Here is a 20,387-nt window from a genome sequence, read left to right as displayed (position 1 = left end):
ATATTATTATTATACAGCCCTGCATGTGTCACTCCGGACTCAAGTGTGGGAACCTCATGTTGTCTCGTAATCAGCAGTCGTCGACTAATGATCATGTGACCTTGTGGTATGTCCCGGGGGACCATGTGACATGTCAGATCTTATAATGAATATCACATTTGAGCTCGGACTTCCGATGTCGGAAAAATCATTGAGCATTCCCTAGAAGAGTAAAAGAGACAGTCACACGGATAGTAGTATGGAGTAATTTTAATGATGGATAGGCCGTGCCGTTACCATGGATCATCTGTAAAGTGCAATGGCAGTCAAAATGCTAATATAATAGTAATGGTCCCTTAATCAGGAACACGTGGCAATTTTTTTCACAAAAACAGCGCCACTTGTGTTGGATTCCGGTATTACAGTTGAGCTCGAGATTTACAAAAAAGTTCCCCCCCCCCCATAAATAGGGCCGCTCCTGGCCATAGTTATGCCAGGTAAACGCGTAGATGGAGGTCTCCCAGCCATAGAGCTGCTGTAAGAGGAAACCGCCTTTCACATACGAGAAGGAAGAATACCTGGCAGGCGGTGAATGGCGCCATTCTTCTCTCCCGGCCTGGCATTATTGTGGTCAGACTCCACCCCCAGTTGTGTCTAGACCTCTCTGAGCGATATGGGGGGAGGTGAGGGCACAGGCAGGGGGTGGAGAGGGTGTCATTATTTTTATGTATTTTTCCATGTTATTATCTCCTTACAGTCAGTGGGGTGTTAGTGGGTTTTACAGTTGACTGAGACTCCACAGCCGGATTGTGTCACCGCTGAGGTGTGTGATGTGGTGAGGACGCCGCATCACACTTACCTGCGCCAGCTTGCTTTGTGGAGGTGATGGAGGCTTCATGTGTGCCAACAATCCTCTCCAGGATGAGACCTGTGTCTATACTCTATTACTGTAAGAAGATACAGAATTCTGAGGTTGTATCACACATGGCAGGCTTAGATCCATCAGCTTGGAAGACCCCATCATTGATCCTAGGCTTAGATACTTACAGTATCACACACGACTGGCTTAGATCCATGGCTCAGTAGATAGTGTTACACAATGGGCTTAGATACTTAGCTCGGCAGACTGTATCACACGATATTTAGCTTAGATACAGCAGCTGGTATCACACATAATGGATACAACAAATCAAGTCTGTAGTTTATAGTCTTAGATTTAGTTGACAGTGTAAGAAACATCAGCTAAGCAGATAGTATAACGTGATGAGCTTAGATACATGACTCAGGAGACAATATTATATATGATAGGTTCAGGGTTCAGTGGACATTATTAGATACAGCAGCTCAGTAGTTAATTTTACGCATGATACATGGGGTTCAGCAAACAGTATAACTGAGGGACGGCTTAGATACTGCGATTCAGTAGACAGTGTCACACGTGATTATAAAACTGTTGCATGTTAACATGTAGTACAGAAGGTCAGCGGACAGTATCACAAACTTAGATACATGGCCCAATGGACAATGTCACAATATATGCTTAGATACAAAAAAAAGGCTTAGATACATTAGCTTACAGTATTACATGTAATGGGCTCAGATACATGGTTCAACAACATAGTTAAAGAATATATTTTGTACCTTGGTTTAAGAGCATTGCTTTGGTTAAAGAGCTCCCTGTACTGGGTGGGAGGGGAGTGGGGGAGGGGCATGGTCTGCACAGCGGGGTCTACAGCACTGTACTCTGACCCAGGAAGTCTCCCTCACCTTCCAAATCATAGCAGATTCACTTCAGGCTGGGGCTTACATCAGGGGACAGGACTGTGGAGGTAATCTCTCCATAGCTGTAACCCCTCTCTCCCCGGACAGAGAGTGCTGCTATACTGTGCCCACATCTGCCCTGCTCATTCCTTCCTGCCCCCTGCAGTCTCTGTCCGCCCTTGTGTTTCCCATCCTCTCCATTACTGTACAGTAACTTATAATATCACATTCTGCTGTTTCTGAATGTTTGTTTCATCTGTGTTACATGTTATTCAGAATAATAAATCATTATTTTTGGGGCGTGGAACCAATTGTCTGCATTTCTATGATTTCTTATGGGAAAATTTGCTTTGGTTTAAGTGTGGATTTGGATTACGCGCACGGTCCCGGAACGAATTATGCTCATAATCCAAGGCACCACTGTATATATATACATAATGACATCTTAGTATATCCTAATGTAGAATGCAGCATTCCCAGACAGGGTCTTCCTCCTTGGTGACATACACCTGTGTCCCTTACCACCTCTGATAGGGAGGAAAGGGTTAATGATGCCCCCCTCGTCATTTTCCCCTCCTCTCTCCGCTCAAATCAAACAATTGGAAGGGGGAAGAGAAGCAAATTCCCTGATGTAAGGAATCCTTTAAGGTGTGCGGGGGAGCGAGGGGGGCACCGTGTCTGCAAACTTTGAAGAAGGATTTCACATTCCTCATACACTTACTGAACTCTTAATTAACCAAGGAAACTTTTTAATCTGTGACCCCCCCCCTCCCCTCCCCCCAGAATGTTCTCATAGGACGTCACCTGACATTAAGGGCTGCTAAGTCAAAGATATACCTACAAGAGGGGATAATGGCCACACATGCCCATGGTTTATAATATTGCCTATTGTAAGCATTATAGTGAGTATGGAGGAGACAATTTCCCTTCGGAGTCTCTTTCTGTCCCCACCAGGGGCTCAGTTCTTCTCCCCCGCTCCCCAGTCTCCTATTTTCCTTACATCTTTGCTTGTACCCAAAAGCCCACCATGGTGAATTGTTGTATTTGTTTAGGGGGCTGATTTGGGGGTCAGTTTTAGTGTAAGGGTCTGGTTTGGCGTCTGTATTTGTTTGTGGGTCTGGGGTCTATATTTATGGAGGCTGGTGTCCGTATTAAGGGGTTTTGAGCTAAGGTTAGCATACTTTGAGACAGTCTGGTGTCTGTATTAGTTTATGGGGTCTGGTCTAGGGTTTTTATTAGTTTTTTAACATTTTTTTTAGCTGAGGTTTGGTCTGGGTTCTGTGTTTAGGGGCTGTGGTCTGGTCTGGGATCTGTATCACTGTAGGAGTCTGATCTGGGGTCTGTATTAGTTTAGGGGTCTGGTCTGGGATCTGTATCACTGTAGGGGTCTGGTCTGGGGTCTGTATCACTGTAGGGGTCTGGTCTGGGGTCTGTATCACTGTAGGGGTCTGGTCTGGGATCTGTATCACTGCAGGGGGCTGATCTGGGATCTGTATCACTGTAGGAGTCGGATCTGGGGTCTGTATTAGTTTAGGGGTCTGGTCTGGGGTCTGTTTCACTGTAGGGGGTCTGGTCTGGGATCTGTATCACTGTAGGGGTGTGTTTTTATAACACATCAATATTTTGCATTGGCTTTGTAAACCAAAAGTAGTGGGTTCAAAACACGAACGTGCTACATTTTTTTGTTTTTGTTTTCTTTTCTATTAAGCTTTTTTCACTGTGTTTATTCCATTCCTGGTTTTGGCTAACAAATATGCACAATACTAATCTAAATACTGCCTGCTCGAAGGTTTGTATTTGTTCAAGGTGTCTGGTCTGAGGTCTGTATTTCTTTAGGTTTCTGGTCTGAGGTCTGGGATCTGTATTGGTTTATGAGTCTGATATGGGTTCTGTATGAGTTTATGGGTCTGGTCTGGGGTCTGTATGAGTTTATGGGTCTGGTCTGGGGTCTGTATGAGTTTATGGGTCTGGTCTGAGGTCTGTATGAGTTTAGGGGTCTGGTCTGAGGTCTGTATGAGTTTATACGTCTCGTCTGGGGTCTGTATGAGTTTATGAGTCTGATCTGGATTCATTTTGAGGTGTGGTATAGTTATAGTCACTTCTTGTGATTCAGATGCCCTAAGTTGGGGGCATGCTGGATATCATTAGAGGGGTAATAAGGTCACGGCCGTTTCTGCCATGAGGCGGAATGAGTATTCCGCCTCAGGCGGCAGATTCTGCGCCCCTGCAGGGGGCGGCAGACAGCAGCCCTGCGCCTGCAGCCGCTCACCTGTCCTGCCGCAGCCGTCCGGTCCCGCCGCCAACGCTTACCGCTGTCCCGCGCCGTCAGTCAGCAGCTGTCATCGCCCTCCAGCGAGTCGTGAGTGCTCGTGGTCAGCGGGGGCCGCGATGCCCCCGCTGACCCCAGGCACTCACGACTTTCTGGAGGGCGATGACAGCTGCTGACTGACGGCACTGGAGCGCGGAAAGGAACAGCGGTGGGACGGGACGGCTGCGGCAGGACAGGTGAGCGGCTGCAGGGTCGGGAGACAGCGGTGAGCGGGACGGGACGGCTGCTGCAGGACAGGTGAGTGGCTGCAGGGCCGGCCCGGGGGGGGGTGCGGGGCGTCCGGGCGCGGGTGATTCGGTTACGGCGGGGGGGGGGGGGGGGGGGGGGGGTGCGGGGGGTGCCGGCGCGGGTGATTCGGTTACGGCGGCGGGCGGGGGTTGTCAGGGGGCAGCCGCCTGAGGTTTGCCTCAGGCGGCAGAAACCCCAGAATCGGCCCTGAATAAGGTTACAAGCCTTGTGCTGTATCATTTAGGTATGACTTGAACAGTAAAAGGGCATGACCCAGGATGAAGAGTATGGCTGACAGTGGGCTGTCATCTAATTCTGCCCCAGAACCTGAAGGCAGGAGAAGTCAGGAGCACATTTGGATTCGGAGCACATCACTATATGTGGCTTGCATACATAGGTGCTCTAATACAATATGCACATTACGTGATCAGGTAAACTGTCCCATTGTCCCGCATGGTTTTTCAGCCATGCTGATGGTTCTCAGGGCAGCTTAGTAGACTGTGCCCTATGTACTAGGTTATGATCTGTAGACCAGACTGTGTATACGGGTAATTGGAAATCTGATTATATATAATTACATGTACCCCCAGGCTTGTTAGTCATCAGCTTATTTTAGTGTGTTTCGTCTCTTCTTAGGTAAATTGTGTTAATTGTCTAACTTGTTACAGGCATAAACAAAGCACAAAATCAGCCTGCAAATATATTGAGCGTCTTTGGCACCTCTGAGGTATGAGGCACGCTCACACCATATAAGAAGCGGAGCAGGTTAGTACAGGTTAGTGGACTGAGCTGCAGTACCAGGCACGACCACATGAGGCACCGCTGGACCTTTTCCAAGAGTTAAGAGGCAGCAGTACCCTAACAAGTGCAGTAGTACCTCTTCTGTTGATTATGGGGCGTCCTGTGGCATCAGGACCTGATTACACTTTGATGGACCCTAAATTCCCCTTTAATGCTAAACTTTTAAGTCACATGTTTGACAGGAAGGTGGCACTAAACCAGGGATGGGATGGGGAACCTTTGGCCCTCCATCCTTTGTCAGGCCCACAAAACCTATGTTGAACTCTGTTCTTGTTTCCAATGGCAACCAAAGTTTTCATACATAGTGATGATAATAGATGAACACATCATAGGGCCCACATGGCATGTCGGTAGAAGTGACAGAAGACAGGCCTACATCTGGTGCTATCTAGATACCTTGTAATCTGCCGGCTAAAAGCCTCTTAATGGGGAAGCAGTGCAGAACCTTTCATGTTGGGTCCTTGGAGGAAGTGGAGAAGTGGAGAGATTCTGAAACACTTGTGACTGCTTCAAGCACCTGGGCCCCAAACCTCCAGGGATGTCACACACCACCATCATGAGTGCCGCTGTCATTTATTGATGTCTATTATTATATAAAATTATTTCCTACACTTGCACAGGTGGGGGTCTGTATGGCTTCAGGTTGTCTGGTCTGGCGTCTATATAACTGTAGCGGGAACTGGTCTGGTGTCTTTTTTTAACATAGTTTATTGAAGTTTTACAGGGTCATAAAAACAACCATACGATTAGGGAATAATATATAAAGTATGACAGGTAAATAAAATGAAATAACAAAACTAATAACATATTAAAGCAAATAATAATTATTGCTCTACTAAGTAAGTAGAGTATTAATTACAATTGAGTGCTGTCAGGGTACCTGCTACCACTGCTTTATGGTACCAAGTCCTGTTAGAAAAGAGTTTCATGGCAGAATTTCTTTCCTGGAGTCTTTAATACTATAGTAAGTCTGGTTGAGGGTCAACCGTACAGGGTTTGGTTTAGGGTCTGTTTTACTGTAGGGAGTCTGTTCTGAGGTCTGTATTACGGTAGAGGGGTCTGATCTGGGTTCCCTTTTCGAAGTTAGCATTCCCTTAGGGCCCTATTCCACCGGACGATTATCGTTCGCATAATCGTTAACGATTAACGATCTCAAATGACCGCTATTGTGAAAAACCTGAAAACGTTCACTCATTTTCATGGAACGATAATCGTTACTTATGATCGTATTTGCGATCGTTATTTCTTCGCTATTGCGTTCGTATCTACTGCGAACGACCGAACGATGTCTTATTCAATGCGAACGTTTTGCGAACGAGCAACGATAAAAATAGGTCCAGGTCTTATAAAGCGATCAACGATTTCTCGTTCGGTCGTTAATCGTTAACTACATTTCAACCGAACGATTATAGTTTAGATTCGAACAATTTAACGATAATCTGAACGATAATTGTCCGGTGGAATAGGGGCCTTACAGTGATTGGTGGCGCCACTCCTCATGACCTGTACCATGCCTGGCATCCCTCTGGTTTTCAGGCCTTGTTTATTTCTTTAGGTTTTTTATAATTAAGTAATAATAAGGTTTTTGCGTATTCAGCAGGCTCCTGACCTGTGTCGTCACCAGTCACCCTCATACAGCTCCATCCGGCTCCATCCTGTACATGTACGGGTCCTGAGAATAGAGTCGGCCCCTGTAGGGGACGCTAAGATTAGGATATAAGATAATGATATGGCTCACAGCCCAGGATTTTTACTATTTACTCTTTCCTCTACGTTGTGATAGTGGATCAGATCCTGGCAGAGACTTGCCTTTAATTACTGCTTTATCTATGGCATCCCGGAAGTGTCCATTACACTCCTCCTTCCTGTTGTAAATAGGCTTAGAGGCCACATACAGTATACAGCTAAATATACAACCCTGCTGTATGGATTGATAGCATCCACGTGGCTCTTAATTTCTTATTCTAATAAAAACATGATTACTTTCATCCAAAAACAGCACCATCTTGTCCACAGGTTGTGACTGGTACTGCATCTCAGCTTTATTCACTTCTATGGAGCTGAAGTACCACATAGGACCTGCACACAGGGGTGGTGCTCATAGGAGCTGCAATACCACATATAGCCTACAGCCCTACACACAGGGGTGGCGCTGCTAGGAGCTGCACACAGGGTGGGTCCTGATAGGAATACCACATATAACCTGCACACAGGGGTAGCACTGATTAACAAAGGCAGAGAGGGCAGTATAGAGTTAATATGTGCTAAATGAGTATTCAACTGTGAAGCCATTGGCTGCATAGGCTTCATAAGTGACAACCACTTTCCTAAACTAAAAGTTTGAATAGTTGTCACTTCCCTTCCCCCACTTCAGTAGACGAACTCCTTCTAAGGTAAATAGAATAGGAATGTAGTTTACATCCTGAGGCATGATGGGAAAATATCATCAGCATACATAAGTGAGGACAGGAACATGGGGTTTTAGGGTAGTCACCCATACCTGTTTTTTGTCAGTGGTCTAAATTTATCAGGGCACTCCCAATCCAAAGTGGCACATAAAGAAATTTCCTAATAGGATTCTGAAGGACTACCTAATGAATAGTTAGGACAGGTCATTTTAGGTTTTAGTAGGGTTCCCCTTTAAGTTCCCCCTTACACTGTCCCTATTGGAGTTTACAGTATCTGATCCACCACCTGTGTGGCCCCCACCCGGCACACAACAGGCACGCTTTTCTCCCAGTCTTTCCATAGGCGGATCACGAGTGGAATAGGAATAATCTGGGCATTTATATTAACACTTTCCATGTGGTGCGGCCATCAGCATACGGGCGATCTGCAGGGCGTGTTGTCCAGCCCTGGGGAGCAGAACAGAGAAGCAGTGTCAGAGCAGAGACGAGCGGCAGCAACAAGTGCACAACAGACTGGAGAAAGGGCACTGGGGGGGAGGAGGCCAGAGGAGGGGTGGGGGGCTATGGGAACAAGTCAGAGACAAAGAGAAGCCAGGAGGGGGGTAGAGCGCTGGCACCGCTGACTGCATGAAGTGGGCACAGGGAGGGTAGAGTAGGGAGAGGATAGAATTCATAATCCAGCCACCTGGGCATAACCTTTAAAGGATCAGCTCCAAACTACAATTATATCCTCCCCCGTAAACTTCTCACCACCAGAAATGTTGTGCGGTCTTTGACATTTGTTTTTGGTGTAAATAATTTAACAAAATTAATGTGGCCCACATGGTTTACGGCAGTGTTCACCAACCTACGACTCTTTATATCCCTTAGAAAACTACAACTCCCATCATACTTGGGTTGTCAGGGTGTGATGGGAGTTGTAGTTTTCCAAGAGCTGAAGAGACACAGGTTGGCTGTCAGGACACTTGAGATTGTAGTTTTGTAACAGTTGGAGAGTACTGAATGGCTATCCAGGCATGCTGGTAGTTTTTTTTTTTTTTTTCAGCAATTGGAGAGCTGCCAGGGCCTGCTGGGAGTTGTAGTATTGCAACAGCTGGAGAGCTACATGTTTTAGAACACCATTTTATTGTATGGGGAAACGTTCTGCCACTCTTCTTACTTTGTTTCACGTTCACTCAGCACGTTTAAGACCACTGCTTGCTGATAGTGAATGAAAACGTTTCTAATATCCATTGTCTACAAACCATTGGGTGGGTTCAGACATGGAGTTTTGCCACCGCAATCCTAGAGCAGGATGTAAGGTTGTGTTACAGCATTATTGGCGTGGATTTTTTTTTATAAAAGAAGTCTTACGGTTCACCCTCCGGTTGCAGATACTATATACATGGGGTATGACCCATGTAGTATACACCGCACTCTGCTGCCAAGTCCCGGAGGTGGTCAGAGTGTGGCGGACAGATGGGTGTCTGCCCATTGCAGCTGTGCCACCCTCTGTGCGTGTGTTATTGTGATGTCATGGCGGGCACAGCGGTGTTGGCTGCGAGGTACACAGTGTGTTCAGCTGTGGGTGACAGATTAATCTCTCTGACTGCAAAGTGCCAGGATGCGGGCCAAGTATTCACCGGTAGAAGAACATGGCATTCTGCGGGCAGGAACGTCACAGTGCTTCACTAGATATAACAGGCAGCCATTTCTGCTGGGTTATTTTGCCACCTTGCTGCATTTTAACATGAGCACTACCAGGCTGCACTGTGTGAATACATCCTGATGAGTCAACATCTTTATCAATCTAGTGCAGGGACAAAATGGAGCAGTCACCCAAAGCAACCAGTTAGAGGGATTATTTCTTGTTGGTTGCTAGGGGCAACAGCTTTACTTCCATTCGTTTGGATAATTCTTTCTCCCTTTTTAGTTCTGTTCTTATCGACTTATACGGAAATTACGGAGGAGTCCTGGTCCCAGCTCTGTTCCACAGGATTGTGGGCGGACTGCAGCATTTATTCCATGCGGAATATGGGAAATATATGAGCTCAGCGTCTGGTATTTATGGGACAATGTGTGACTGATGGGGCCGGAGATGACCAGTTACACAAGGCCTTGTTCACACATTGTAGTTTTATCCTGTATACAAAGGTTGGCAGCTTTATTAACACTAGAGCAGAAGAAACGTAGAGATGTTGCCCCAAGCAAACCAGTCAAATTGCAGCTGGAAAAAGAGTCAGTATATGGTTGCTATAGGCAATGGCTCCATTTCTGCTTTATTGCTGCAATTATATCTCAGCAGCAAAATGTCTCCTTAGAACCACATTGTAAAAGTCACATATTGTATTCTCGACACTGACACTGGTTGAGTGGTAAGGCTGTATTCACTTGATGCAGTTTTCCCCGTCACAGATTTTGCCGTACTTGAAATGGGTTTTCCGGGATTAGAAAAACATGGCACTTTTCAGTTCCAGTTTGGTTGGGATTATGCTTTCCAGTTCCATTAAAGTGAATTGTAACACCACACACATCCTGAGGACAGGGGTGGCGCTATTTTTGCAAGAAAGTATCTAGTGTGAATAGATCCTTAGACTCTGTTTTGACTTTATGGTCCCTTTGCATTGTGTTAAGCGGACCTGCCAAACGGTTTTAGCAATGTTTTGTTGCGACTGCTGCAAAATTGCAGCAAGTTTTTGGCAGGATTTAGTAGAAATGACAGTACAGTGGTACCTCGGTTCTCAAACTGCTCGGTTCTCAAACTGTATTTTCAAGGAAACTTTGCTTTGATTCTCAAACTCTTGCTCTGTTCTCAAACACTTTTCGGGTCCCCAGTCTCAAAGTACTCTGTATCTGAACGTTTTTGCGATTGTGGATGGTGGGTTGTACGTGGTGGGTTTAGCACTGGAGAGGCTTCACGTACAGTACAGTGCTGTATAAGACTGCTGGAGTGCATATACAGTACAGTAGTAGTACAGTCAGTGCACCACCATCTCCCATCCTGTACTGTATAAGACTGCTGGAGTGCATGTACTGTACAGTAGTAGTACAGTCAGTGCACCACCATCTCCCATCCTGTACTGTATAAGACTGCTGGAGTGCAAGACAGTACAGTAGTAGTACAGTCAGTGCACCACCATCTCCCATCCTGTACTGTATGAGACTGCTGGAGTGCATATACAGTACAGTAGTAGTACAGTCAGTGCACCACCATCTCCCATCCTGTACTGTATAAGACTGCTGGAGTGCAAGACAGTACAGTAGTAGTACAGTCAGTGCACCACCATCTCCCATCCTGTACTGTATGAGACTGCTGGAGTGCATATACAGTACAGTAGTAGTACAGTCAGTGCACCACCATCTCCCATCCTGTACTGTATAAGACTGCTGGAGTGCAAGACAGTACAGTAGTAGTACAGTCAGTGCACCACCATCTCCCATCCTGTACTGTATAAGACTGCTGGAGTGCAAGACAGTACAGTAGTAGTACAGTTAGTGCACCACCATCTCCCATCCTGTACTGTATGAGACTGCTGGAGTGCATATACAGTACAGTAGTAGTACAGTCAGTGCACCACCATCTCCTATCCTGTACTGTATAAGACTGCTGGAGTACATATACAGTACAGTAGTAGTACAGTCAGTGCACCACCATCTCCCATCCTGTACTGTATGAGACTGCTGGAGTGCATATACAGTACAGTAGTAGTACAGTCAGTGCACCACCATCTCCTATCCTGTACTGTATAAGACTGCTGGAGTACATATACAGTACAGTAGTAGTACAGTCAGTGCACCACCATCTCCTATCCTGTACTGTATAAGACTGCTGGAGTGCATATACAGCACAGTAGTAGTACAGTCAGTGCACCACCATCTCCCATACTTTACACTGCTGGGATGGGGGGAGGGGACTGGTTTTGTTGAATGTTTATTGTGTATAATGTACTATACAGTATAGTGCTGCTCTGTAATGTTCTGTACAGTATATAGTGCTGTTCTGTAATGTCCTGTACAGTATATAGTGCTGTTCTGTACTGTACTGTAGTGATTACACTGGGCACTTTCCAATGTAATATGTGGGTACTGTAGGTAATTATTGGTGGGTGCTGGAACCAATTAAACACATTTACATTATTTCCTATGGGAAGACACTGCTCGGTTCTCAAACTGCCCTCCGGAACCAATTAAATCGAGAACTGAGGTACCTCTGAATGTGTTATGGACTTTTATTAAATCTATTTCAATGGGAAACCTATAGGTTTTTTTTATTGTATGCATGTACTGTAATTAGGCTATGTTCACACTACGTAAGTCTCCGGACGTAGCGCGTTCCGTGAATAAGCGGCCGTAGACTTACGTAGTTTGCGTACAATGGAAAGTATACGATCTACGGCGGCACAGTTCACACTACGTACGAACTGACGCGAGGATCGTACGCGGCGCCGTAAAAAATGAACCAGACCATTGTTTGAGGACGAAAATGCCGTAACTTACGCCCGTAGCGTAACATGCGGTCCCGTACGTAGTGGTGATTTCTTCATTTTCCCAGCTTTTTGTGCCGATCCAAAAGGTTCTGTGGGGTGTCCGGGGCTAGGCGAAGATTTCCAAGTAAAAGACCGCTGTCAGATTGCTACGTAGGGCGCTCGGGAAGCGTAAGTAGACTTCGGGCGTAAGTTCGCGCTCCGTACGTAGCCGGCCGCAAGTAGCGTAAATCCCCGGCCGGAGTTTACCGCGTATATGTCCGGCCGCGAAAATATGCGGCCGGACATATACGCAGTGTGAACATAGCCTTAATATGTATATGTTTAATGTGCACAAAAATATGTTTTTCTGGTTACAAATAAAAAAAAAATTACAAAAGAGCTACAAAAAATGTTGAATATAATTTTTTGAGGCCTAACGGTGTGTACGCATAGCCTGATACTAGTCTTGATGCTCACCCAGCAGCTGATTATTCATTCCCATCATTCCTAGAACAGCTCGATAGACAGTACCACATATAAAAGGCTTAGATGCTCTGTATACTGTATCACAAGCTTAGATACAGGGCTTGGCAGCACACTCAGGTTTGGCTCTTTTTCCATTATGGAAGATGTGAAGGAGCACAGTAGAGGTGAATTGGTCAGGTATGAATGTCTTCCTTAGAGATGTCGGTATCAGAGTTCACATTCCAGCATGAGCATCAATGCCAAAAATATATTAATGATTTACAATAAGTGGGGCTCTCCGCTTACGTAACAGATGGAATCTATCTACATGGTAATAGGTGATGGCTGAGCTCTCCCTGGCCCTAAATGGCTCATCTGCCTAGTTATATGACTAATCTATGACTACGTAACACAGCAGATTCGCCATTCAGGAGTTCGGGAAAGCTGGGTGGCAGCCCCCATGAAACCTGATTTTAATAAAGACAAGGGAAAACAGTACCCTCCAATAACTGATGGGCTTCAATGGCAACCATTCAGCATGCCCTGCCACATATTCTACTGTGCTGGGACTTGTAGTCCTCCCACCCTTTGTAAGCCTGTAGTCAGGGGTCATCTGATCTGCTAATCCCTGGAGCAGATTTGCTCAGGATGTCTCCTTTTAAGGCTTCTTACATGGAGACGTCTCTTTATAATGACGGTCTACAAATAGAGCGGGGTTATTTTCCCGGCTCCCCCATTTTAACTCCCTTGTGCCCTGGCGTGGAATGTACACGGTCTCTATGAACGTCAACTTGAACGATATCCAAATATTTATGTTTCTATGTACAAAAATATCCAAATAATTCCTGAAAATTCCCCTTCTGGTTCCTTGTGGTCAGTATATTAGATTGAATGTGCTGGTGTAGTTGGACGTGTGTCAATGGGAAAGAACATGGCCGTCTTTGTGTTACCATAGTAACCAATTGAACATTCACTTTTGCTGCCCCCTCTAAAACAGCCTATACCAGGCAAATTAGCAAAAGCAGCCATGTAAAATAGCCATTAAGGCTAAGTGATATCAGCCAATCAGCTGAGTAGAGAGTGATCACATGACATGCCGCACATTCAAGTAAGGCCCCGTTCCCACTGAGCAAAGGTAGCGGAATTCTGTGACGTAATTGTCCGCCGCGGAATGCCGTTAGCCTCCCGCTCCTAATGGGAGTCTATGGGAGGCGCGCGCTCCTGCTCTGTACGCGCTGAAGAATGAACATTCCGTTGCGGAATTCCGCTACCTTTGCTCAGTGGGAACGGGGCCTAAGGGTCCTATTAGACTAAGTGATTTTCGTGTTCTCAGATCAACCATAAACAAGTACAGTGGTGTTTTGGATTATGAGCATAATTCGTTCCAGGACCGTGCTTGTAATTGGTTCCACCCCGCAAAAATAATGATTTTATATTCTCAATAACATGTAAAACAAATTAAACAAACATTTAGAAACAGCTGTATATGTCATATTATACGTTACTGTAAAGTATAGCAATCAGCATGTGGAGTATAATGTATAGTAACTGCATAAACCTGAAAAACAGCAGCAGTTTGTAGATACAGGATGGAACTGTAGATCCCTATAATGCAGTAGCGTAGTACAACATGCTAGAATAGAGAAGCAGGGCTGTGGTCACATGACAGCAATGGGGAGGGGGGGTGTGTCAAGCATGGACCAATCAGGAAGTGAGAATCATAGAGCTGTGCAGGAGAACAGTGGCAGAAACCTTTCTATACAGCAGTGTGAATGGCTGAGTGTGAGTGCAGGCACATTATAGCAACAGGGTGTATAGCTGAGTGTAAGTACAGGCTTATTAAAGCAGGAATGGAGAGGATGGGAAACACGAGGGGTGACAGAGACTGTAGGGAGCATGAAGGAATGAGCATCTGTCCGGGGAGAGAGGGGATACAGCTATGGAGAGATTACCTCCATAGTCTGGTCCCCTGATGTTAAGCCCCAGCCTGAAGTGAATCTGCTATGATTTGGAAGGTGAGGGAGACTTCCTGGGTCAGAATACAGTGCTGTAGACCCCGCTATGCAGACTATGCCCTTCCCCCACTCCCCCTCCCACCCAGTACAGGGAGCTCTTAAACCAAAGCAATGCTCTTAAACCAAGTTACAATTTTCTTGCAAAATGCTCTCAATCTAAGTAACTCCAAGTGAATCCAAGTACATCTTAAACAACGTAACCACTTTACTGATTAATGTGAAAATTGCTAATTTTCGGTCATTATAGCAAGTTTTTACACAATAATTGCTCTGTGTAATAGGGCTCTAAGACAGCTGTACCAGTCCTGAGGAGTAGTCCTTACTACTGTTTGCCCCTTGATTGGCATTTTGTGGACAAGGAGCGATTCAGGGTGTTTATTGGGTACCAGTGCATCCACTAGTTCTGATTTGTTCTAAAAAGGGAGCCTGTGGTTCAACCCCTTTAAGGATAGGGTCCTGATGACAGGATAACTATGAATGGCTAACGGATATCTTAGACTGTCCCTCAACCTGTACCCACTACAGCCCAGTGTCAGATGAGGCCGCCATCTCCATGGGCTTCTTTGTCCTGGCAGGTTGATGGATGGCATAGTGGAAAGTTGGCTTATGCGTTGTGTATGGGATCACTCCTCCAACGTGACTGTATTTAATTACTGCAGCGATGATGGAAGCACGAGCCGCGCATTACACAGGATTGTCCATGGAGCCGAGCTTACAATAAGCAAAAATAAACCGTATCACCGTCCGAGGGCACAGCGTGTACTAGTCCTGCTGGATAGAAGAATTATTATTACCATTATTATTGTCTGGGAGATCCAGAATTTTTTTTCGTATTAACCCTTTAGTATTGGACAGATACTGATTTTTTGGACATGGGTAACTGGCAGCTCCATGGGCCCCAATGCAAAATCTGTTATAGGGCCCCCCTTCCATGTGCATACAAATACTAGTGTCGTCTTCTGTAACTTTGGGGTCCATTGAGGAATTGAGGTGCATAGATACCTTTATACCCCTCTGGTGAAATGAACAGCTCCCCTTTAACTACTACTTTAGCTTCACACAAGAGTTGTCCTTTACATTTTTGACCCCCTTTCTTTTTTATTTGAAACAAAAAGGAGCCGATCTTTTGACCGATACCATTCATTTATCCGGGATGCAAATTGGTTCCTTAATGCGACCATTCAGTCAAGGCAAATGTATTGAGGGTCTGATATTTTCTGCTTCACTTATCAGATCCATTGGATAAAAAACAGATGAAAAGAAACGTGGGTAAATACTAATGTTAGCCTGGGAGCCTTAAGCTGCCTGTAGGCAGTCACCCAAGCGGACCCCGTGCCCCTTTCACCCGTTGGGTTGGCTCTGTTCAATATGTATGTTCCAATAGAGCAGTGAGGGGATAAGCGGCCACAAGAAAGCTCCAAAGAAAAGGACTGGACAGAAAATTCAACTTATTGTATTATTACACCTCCAAAGGGGTTTGCTGAGCCTTACAGATATCATATTGTATGCAGGTCCCATTGAAATAGTGTGAATGTGACTATGAGGCTGGGTTCACACACAGTGTTTTTGCTCAGTATTTTGGTCCTCATATGGCAACCAAAACCAGGAGTGGATTGAAAACACAGAAAGGCTATGTTCACACACTGTTAAAATCTAGTGGATGACAGTCATTTTATGACAAATAATGGCCGTTATTTCATAACAATGGCCTATGTTTTAAAATAACGCCAATTATTTGCTATTAAATGACGGCCATCCACTAAATTTCAACAGTGTGTGAGCATAGCCTTTCTGTGCTTTCAATCCACTCCTGGTTTAGGTTGCAATATGAGGACCAAAATATTGAGCAAAAATACTGTGTGTGAACATAGCCTGAGGCCATGTTTACATGGCGTAAGACACCAACCATTCCGTGACGCGGCCAGGTGACAGAACGACCAGGGTCAGAAAAGAGATGATCTAAACCGGCGCTGAATTCGGATGCGGGCGCATTCTTGTGTGCACGCATCAGAGTTCCCCACTGCAAACAATGGAGCCTGTATCCGGAGCCACATGCTTCATTGTGTGCACTGACAGGGTTTTCTGCGGCCGCTATTCACTGAATAGCGGCCACAGAAAACTGACGTCATTTTTTTTTGCCTAGCGCCACTACGGATCCCGGCCAGAGTGTATACTATGGGGAGATTTATCAAACATGGTGTAAAGTGAAACTGGCTCAGTTGCCCCTAGCAACCAATCAGATTCCACCTTTCATTCCTCACAGACTCTTTGGAAAATGAAAGGTGGAATCTGATTGGTTGCTAGTTTCACTTTACACCATATTTGATAAATCTCCTACTATGTGTATACATTTCCGTCCGGGATTCCTTAGGAGGTACCACTACGTAAGTGCTGTGGTAATCACGGCCGTTATTACAATGGCTGTGATTACTACAGAACTTACATAGTGTGAACATGGCCTGAGGCTGTAAGACTACGAGAGACTGTGACAGGCTATAACAGACTATGAGGCTATGACAGGCTATGAGAGACTATGAGGCTATGACAGGCTATGAGAGACTATGAGAGACTATGGCTCTGAGAGACTTTGAGAGACTACGAGGCTATGTTCCCACACTGTTTTTTGAGATGTTAAAAATGGCCTAATTTTCCATTCATTTTTTGAGTTTTTTCCAGCACCATTTGGGCCCTTTGTTCCAACTGTTTTTGCTGCCTTTTCTTCCTCATTTTGGAGCCATTTGGAGGTATTTTTCCTCGTTCACAAAAAAAGATGGCACCCAGGTCAACTCTATCTTGTTCACAGCCACCAGATAACAGTAAATGGTGTAGCTCTATACCTAACTCCTGGTGTTACGCCATTTGTTCACCTATTTCTAGAAAGTTCTCAGTCACTATTAGAGAAGTTGTGACCAGTGTTGAGCGAATGTGCTGAAATTATCTATCTTGGCAGTCCCAGGAAGTCAAATGCTGGGCTTTTGAGCGAATGTTGCCAAACCTGAACTTTCGGCAAATTGGTCCAGTACTAGTAGTGACTGATAACGCTGGAAGTATATTGATATTGTAATCAAACTTACGGCTTTGTTCTCTTTCAGGTTTTTCACGTGGCTTATGTCTGGATCAAGTTTGCAAACTCCCCCCGGCCTGATCTGTGGGTACTGGAGCGCTCTACAGATTTTGGCGCCACTTACCAACCCTGGCAGTATTTTGCATGTAAGTTTCATGTTCATGTTAAATTGAATTTCCACCTGAGAAATTTTGGGGAAATATTCTCCTTTGTGTGTTTTTGAGACTTTTTTTTTGCATTTTTTTCTACAATTTTGTTTTTCCAGTTGAATTCATCAACAGTTGCACACCACATGCAGGTTTTTAAGTTTTTCAATGTAGGGACTTATGCCACATAAACCTAAGGAGAGTGTATAGACCAATCTTTCTCATACTGCGGCTTGCCAATTGTTGCAAAACTACAACTCCCAGCATGTCAGGCTGCCATAGGTTTAGGAACACTACTCAGCTGAAGGCTGTCAGGGCATGCTGGGAGTTGTAGTTGGACCCGCAAGGCAACCACAATCTGGGGACCACTGTACTATACAGTACAACTATTACTGCAGGCCATTAGAGCATAGTGGATGTGGAGAGTGATTGGCTGTGAACCACCACACTATGGAGAGCAACTATTACTTCAGACTGTCAGGCTATGCTGGGGGTTGTAGTTTCACAACAGTTAAACAGAGCCTCAGGCTGGGAACCACACTACTACAGATTGCAGCAATTACTGCATGCTGGGAGTTGTAGTTTGCAACATGTATAGTGACAGACTAGGCTACCAGGGCATTCTGGAAGTTTTAGTTTTGCCACAGCTGGAGACAGGCTGGGTACCACTGCGCTGTTAGGTGCAACTATCACCGAAGGCTGTCAGGGCATGCTGGGAGTCATTTCACAGCTGGAGAGTCACAGGTTTGGGATTGCTCAGCAGTATATAGTCAGCTCCTGAGCTCCCCTAGTGGTGGAAACAGGCAGCCAGCATGTTATACTAAAAAATGCAGAACAAGGTTGGGATGAAGGAGACTGATTGCTGCCATAGGAGATCTATAAATGTTAATAAAAAGTATATGACCCTGGCCGGTGACCTGCGGTGTTCCTCCACATACCGCAGTCGCCGTCCTGAACAATCTGTATCTCTCTGTGTCTTCAGCTCCTACTCTCAGGTTATATTTAGCTCTGAGAACGCAGTTTGATGACCGCTAATTGGAAGAAGATGAGGAGATCTTTACTGAGCATCACTTCTTGCCAGGAATTTCTACTTTGGAGCACAAATCCCTGGGGTGTGAGGGCCCATATACCCCGACCCCTCATCTCCTCTCATAGAATAGCTTATGTCTTATATTTAACTTCAGAAATACTTATCTGGGTGGATCCTTCCCCTACTTTCCTCTATACTGCCCCTCACAGTACGACATTACCTCTGCCATATACAGCCCTCTCCTTACTAACATCATCATGACTGGACAGGCCAACTTTTTGGACGGCCAAAGAGGGATACTTGTGGTGCACTCTAGGAAAATTTTACAGATATTTCTATACTTTTTAATTCAAGGATGCAATCACACATCCAGGATCGTGTATGTGTGACTGCATCCTTAGGTCCCATTCACACATCAGTAACTCTGTCTGTAATCACGGACCCAAAACTGCGGACAGGATTACTAATGTGTGTCAGTAACTGCCGCCATTTGGAGGGACCCACTGTCATATATGTGACACGGACGCACAATGGCTTAATCGTTTTTTTGTGGCACGGATCATGGCCCCAAAACAGATCGGTAACACCTACAGATGTGTGTATGGGGCAGATGATCTGCATGTGTGATATGATGTGTGAAAGGGGCCGTAATGTCACATGATCCATCTGAATATAACAATTGTTAGGATCCAACTTGCACCACATAATGTAAGGGTATGTTCACACTGGGTAAAACAGGCGGAATTACGCAGGAGAATCCCGAGTGTCCCAGTGTCCCTGTCCCGTCTATGGGAGAGCGCACGCTCCTCCGCAGCCGCCGCTCTCTGCTCATAGAACTGACACGTCATTTCTTTGAGCAGAGAGCAGCGACTGTGGAGGAGCACGCGCCCTCTCATTCATTTACATCGGGACACTGAGCATGGCGCATTTGGTCAGTGTGAACATACCCTAATAGAGTGAAAGTTTCGGTCTTATATACAGTAAGAAACAGACATTTTCTAGAGCAACAATGAAGGTTTATTAATGCAAATCTAATTTCTAGGTTAAAAAGAGGGACATGTAAGATGGAAAGAGGGATAGAGGGACATGGTTCAAAAGTAGGGACTGTCCCTCCAAAAGAGGGACACTTGGGAGGTATGGTATAGTAATAATATATTATTTATATATATACCGCCACCAACTTTACAATTCTGGGGGTACATACATAGACAAAATCAGACATTACATAGATATATATGTTATTATCAAGTCATACATGAGGAGTGAGGGCTCTAACAGTCTATAAACACGCTAACTGTAAGGGCCCTGACATGCTCCCTGACCTTCTACAGGTGTTGTCACTTTATTATACTGCCAATGTCAAATGCAACTCCATCCAAGCCATACTCCCTCCTGACATTCTCTGCGCTGCTGTGGCCATGATCAGTCTGCCATCCAGCTCATCTTTATTCTCGTTCTGAAATCACAGCATTGTCCATGTCACACGCATTTCAGTCTTCTCTGTCCTTATAGAGGCCACTAACTCCCCAAAAGATCAGCACTCTCATATGAAGAAATACTATGTGCTGCTTTGAGTTATGATCATTCTGCTGTGTTATTGTCAGGCTCAGCCTCCCACTTGTCTCCATTCTGTCACGACTCTGGCCTTATCCCATACCGCCATTATGAATGATCAGGACATTGCATCTCACGTGATCCACAAACTCCTCTTCTGAA

At 45.3% G+C, this 20,387-nt stretch overlaps 1 protein-coding gene across 1 annotated transcript in view; it reads left to right on the top strand.

The window, feature by feature from the left end:
- Window positions 1–20,387, top strand: part of LAMA5 (laminin subunit alpha 5) — a 90,361-nt gene that overhangs the window by 19,362 nt on the left and 50,612 nt on the right. Inside the window, exon 3 of the mRNA XM_069951472.1 lies at window positions 17,524–17,641. Within this exon, the coding sequence (XP_069807573.1) occupies window positions 17,524–17,641 (118 nt within the window). The remainder of the gene's footprint in view (window positions 1–17,523; window positions 17,642–20,387) is intronic.

This window comes from Dendropsophus ebraccatus, chromosome 14 (assembly GCF_027789765.1).
Source record: "Dendropsophus ebraccatus isolate aDenEbr1 chromosome 14, aDenEbr1.pat, whole genome shotgun sequence".
In the NCBI taxonomy this organism is placed as follows: Eukaryota; Metazoa; Chordata; class Amphibia; order Anura; family Hylidae; genus Dendropsophus; species Dendropsophus ebraccatus.
This window is presented reverse-complemented; position numbering and strand designations above follow the sequence as displayed.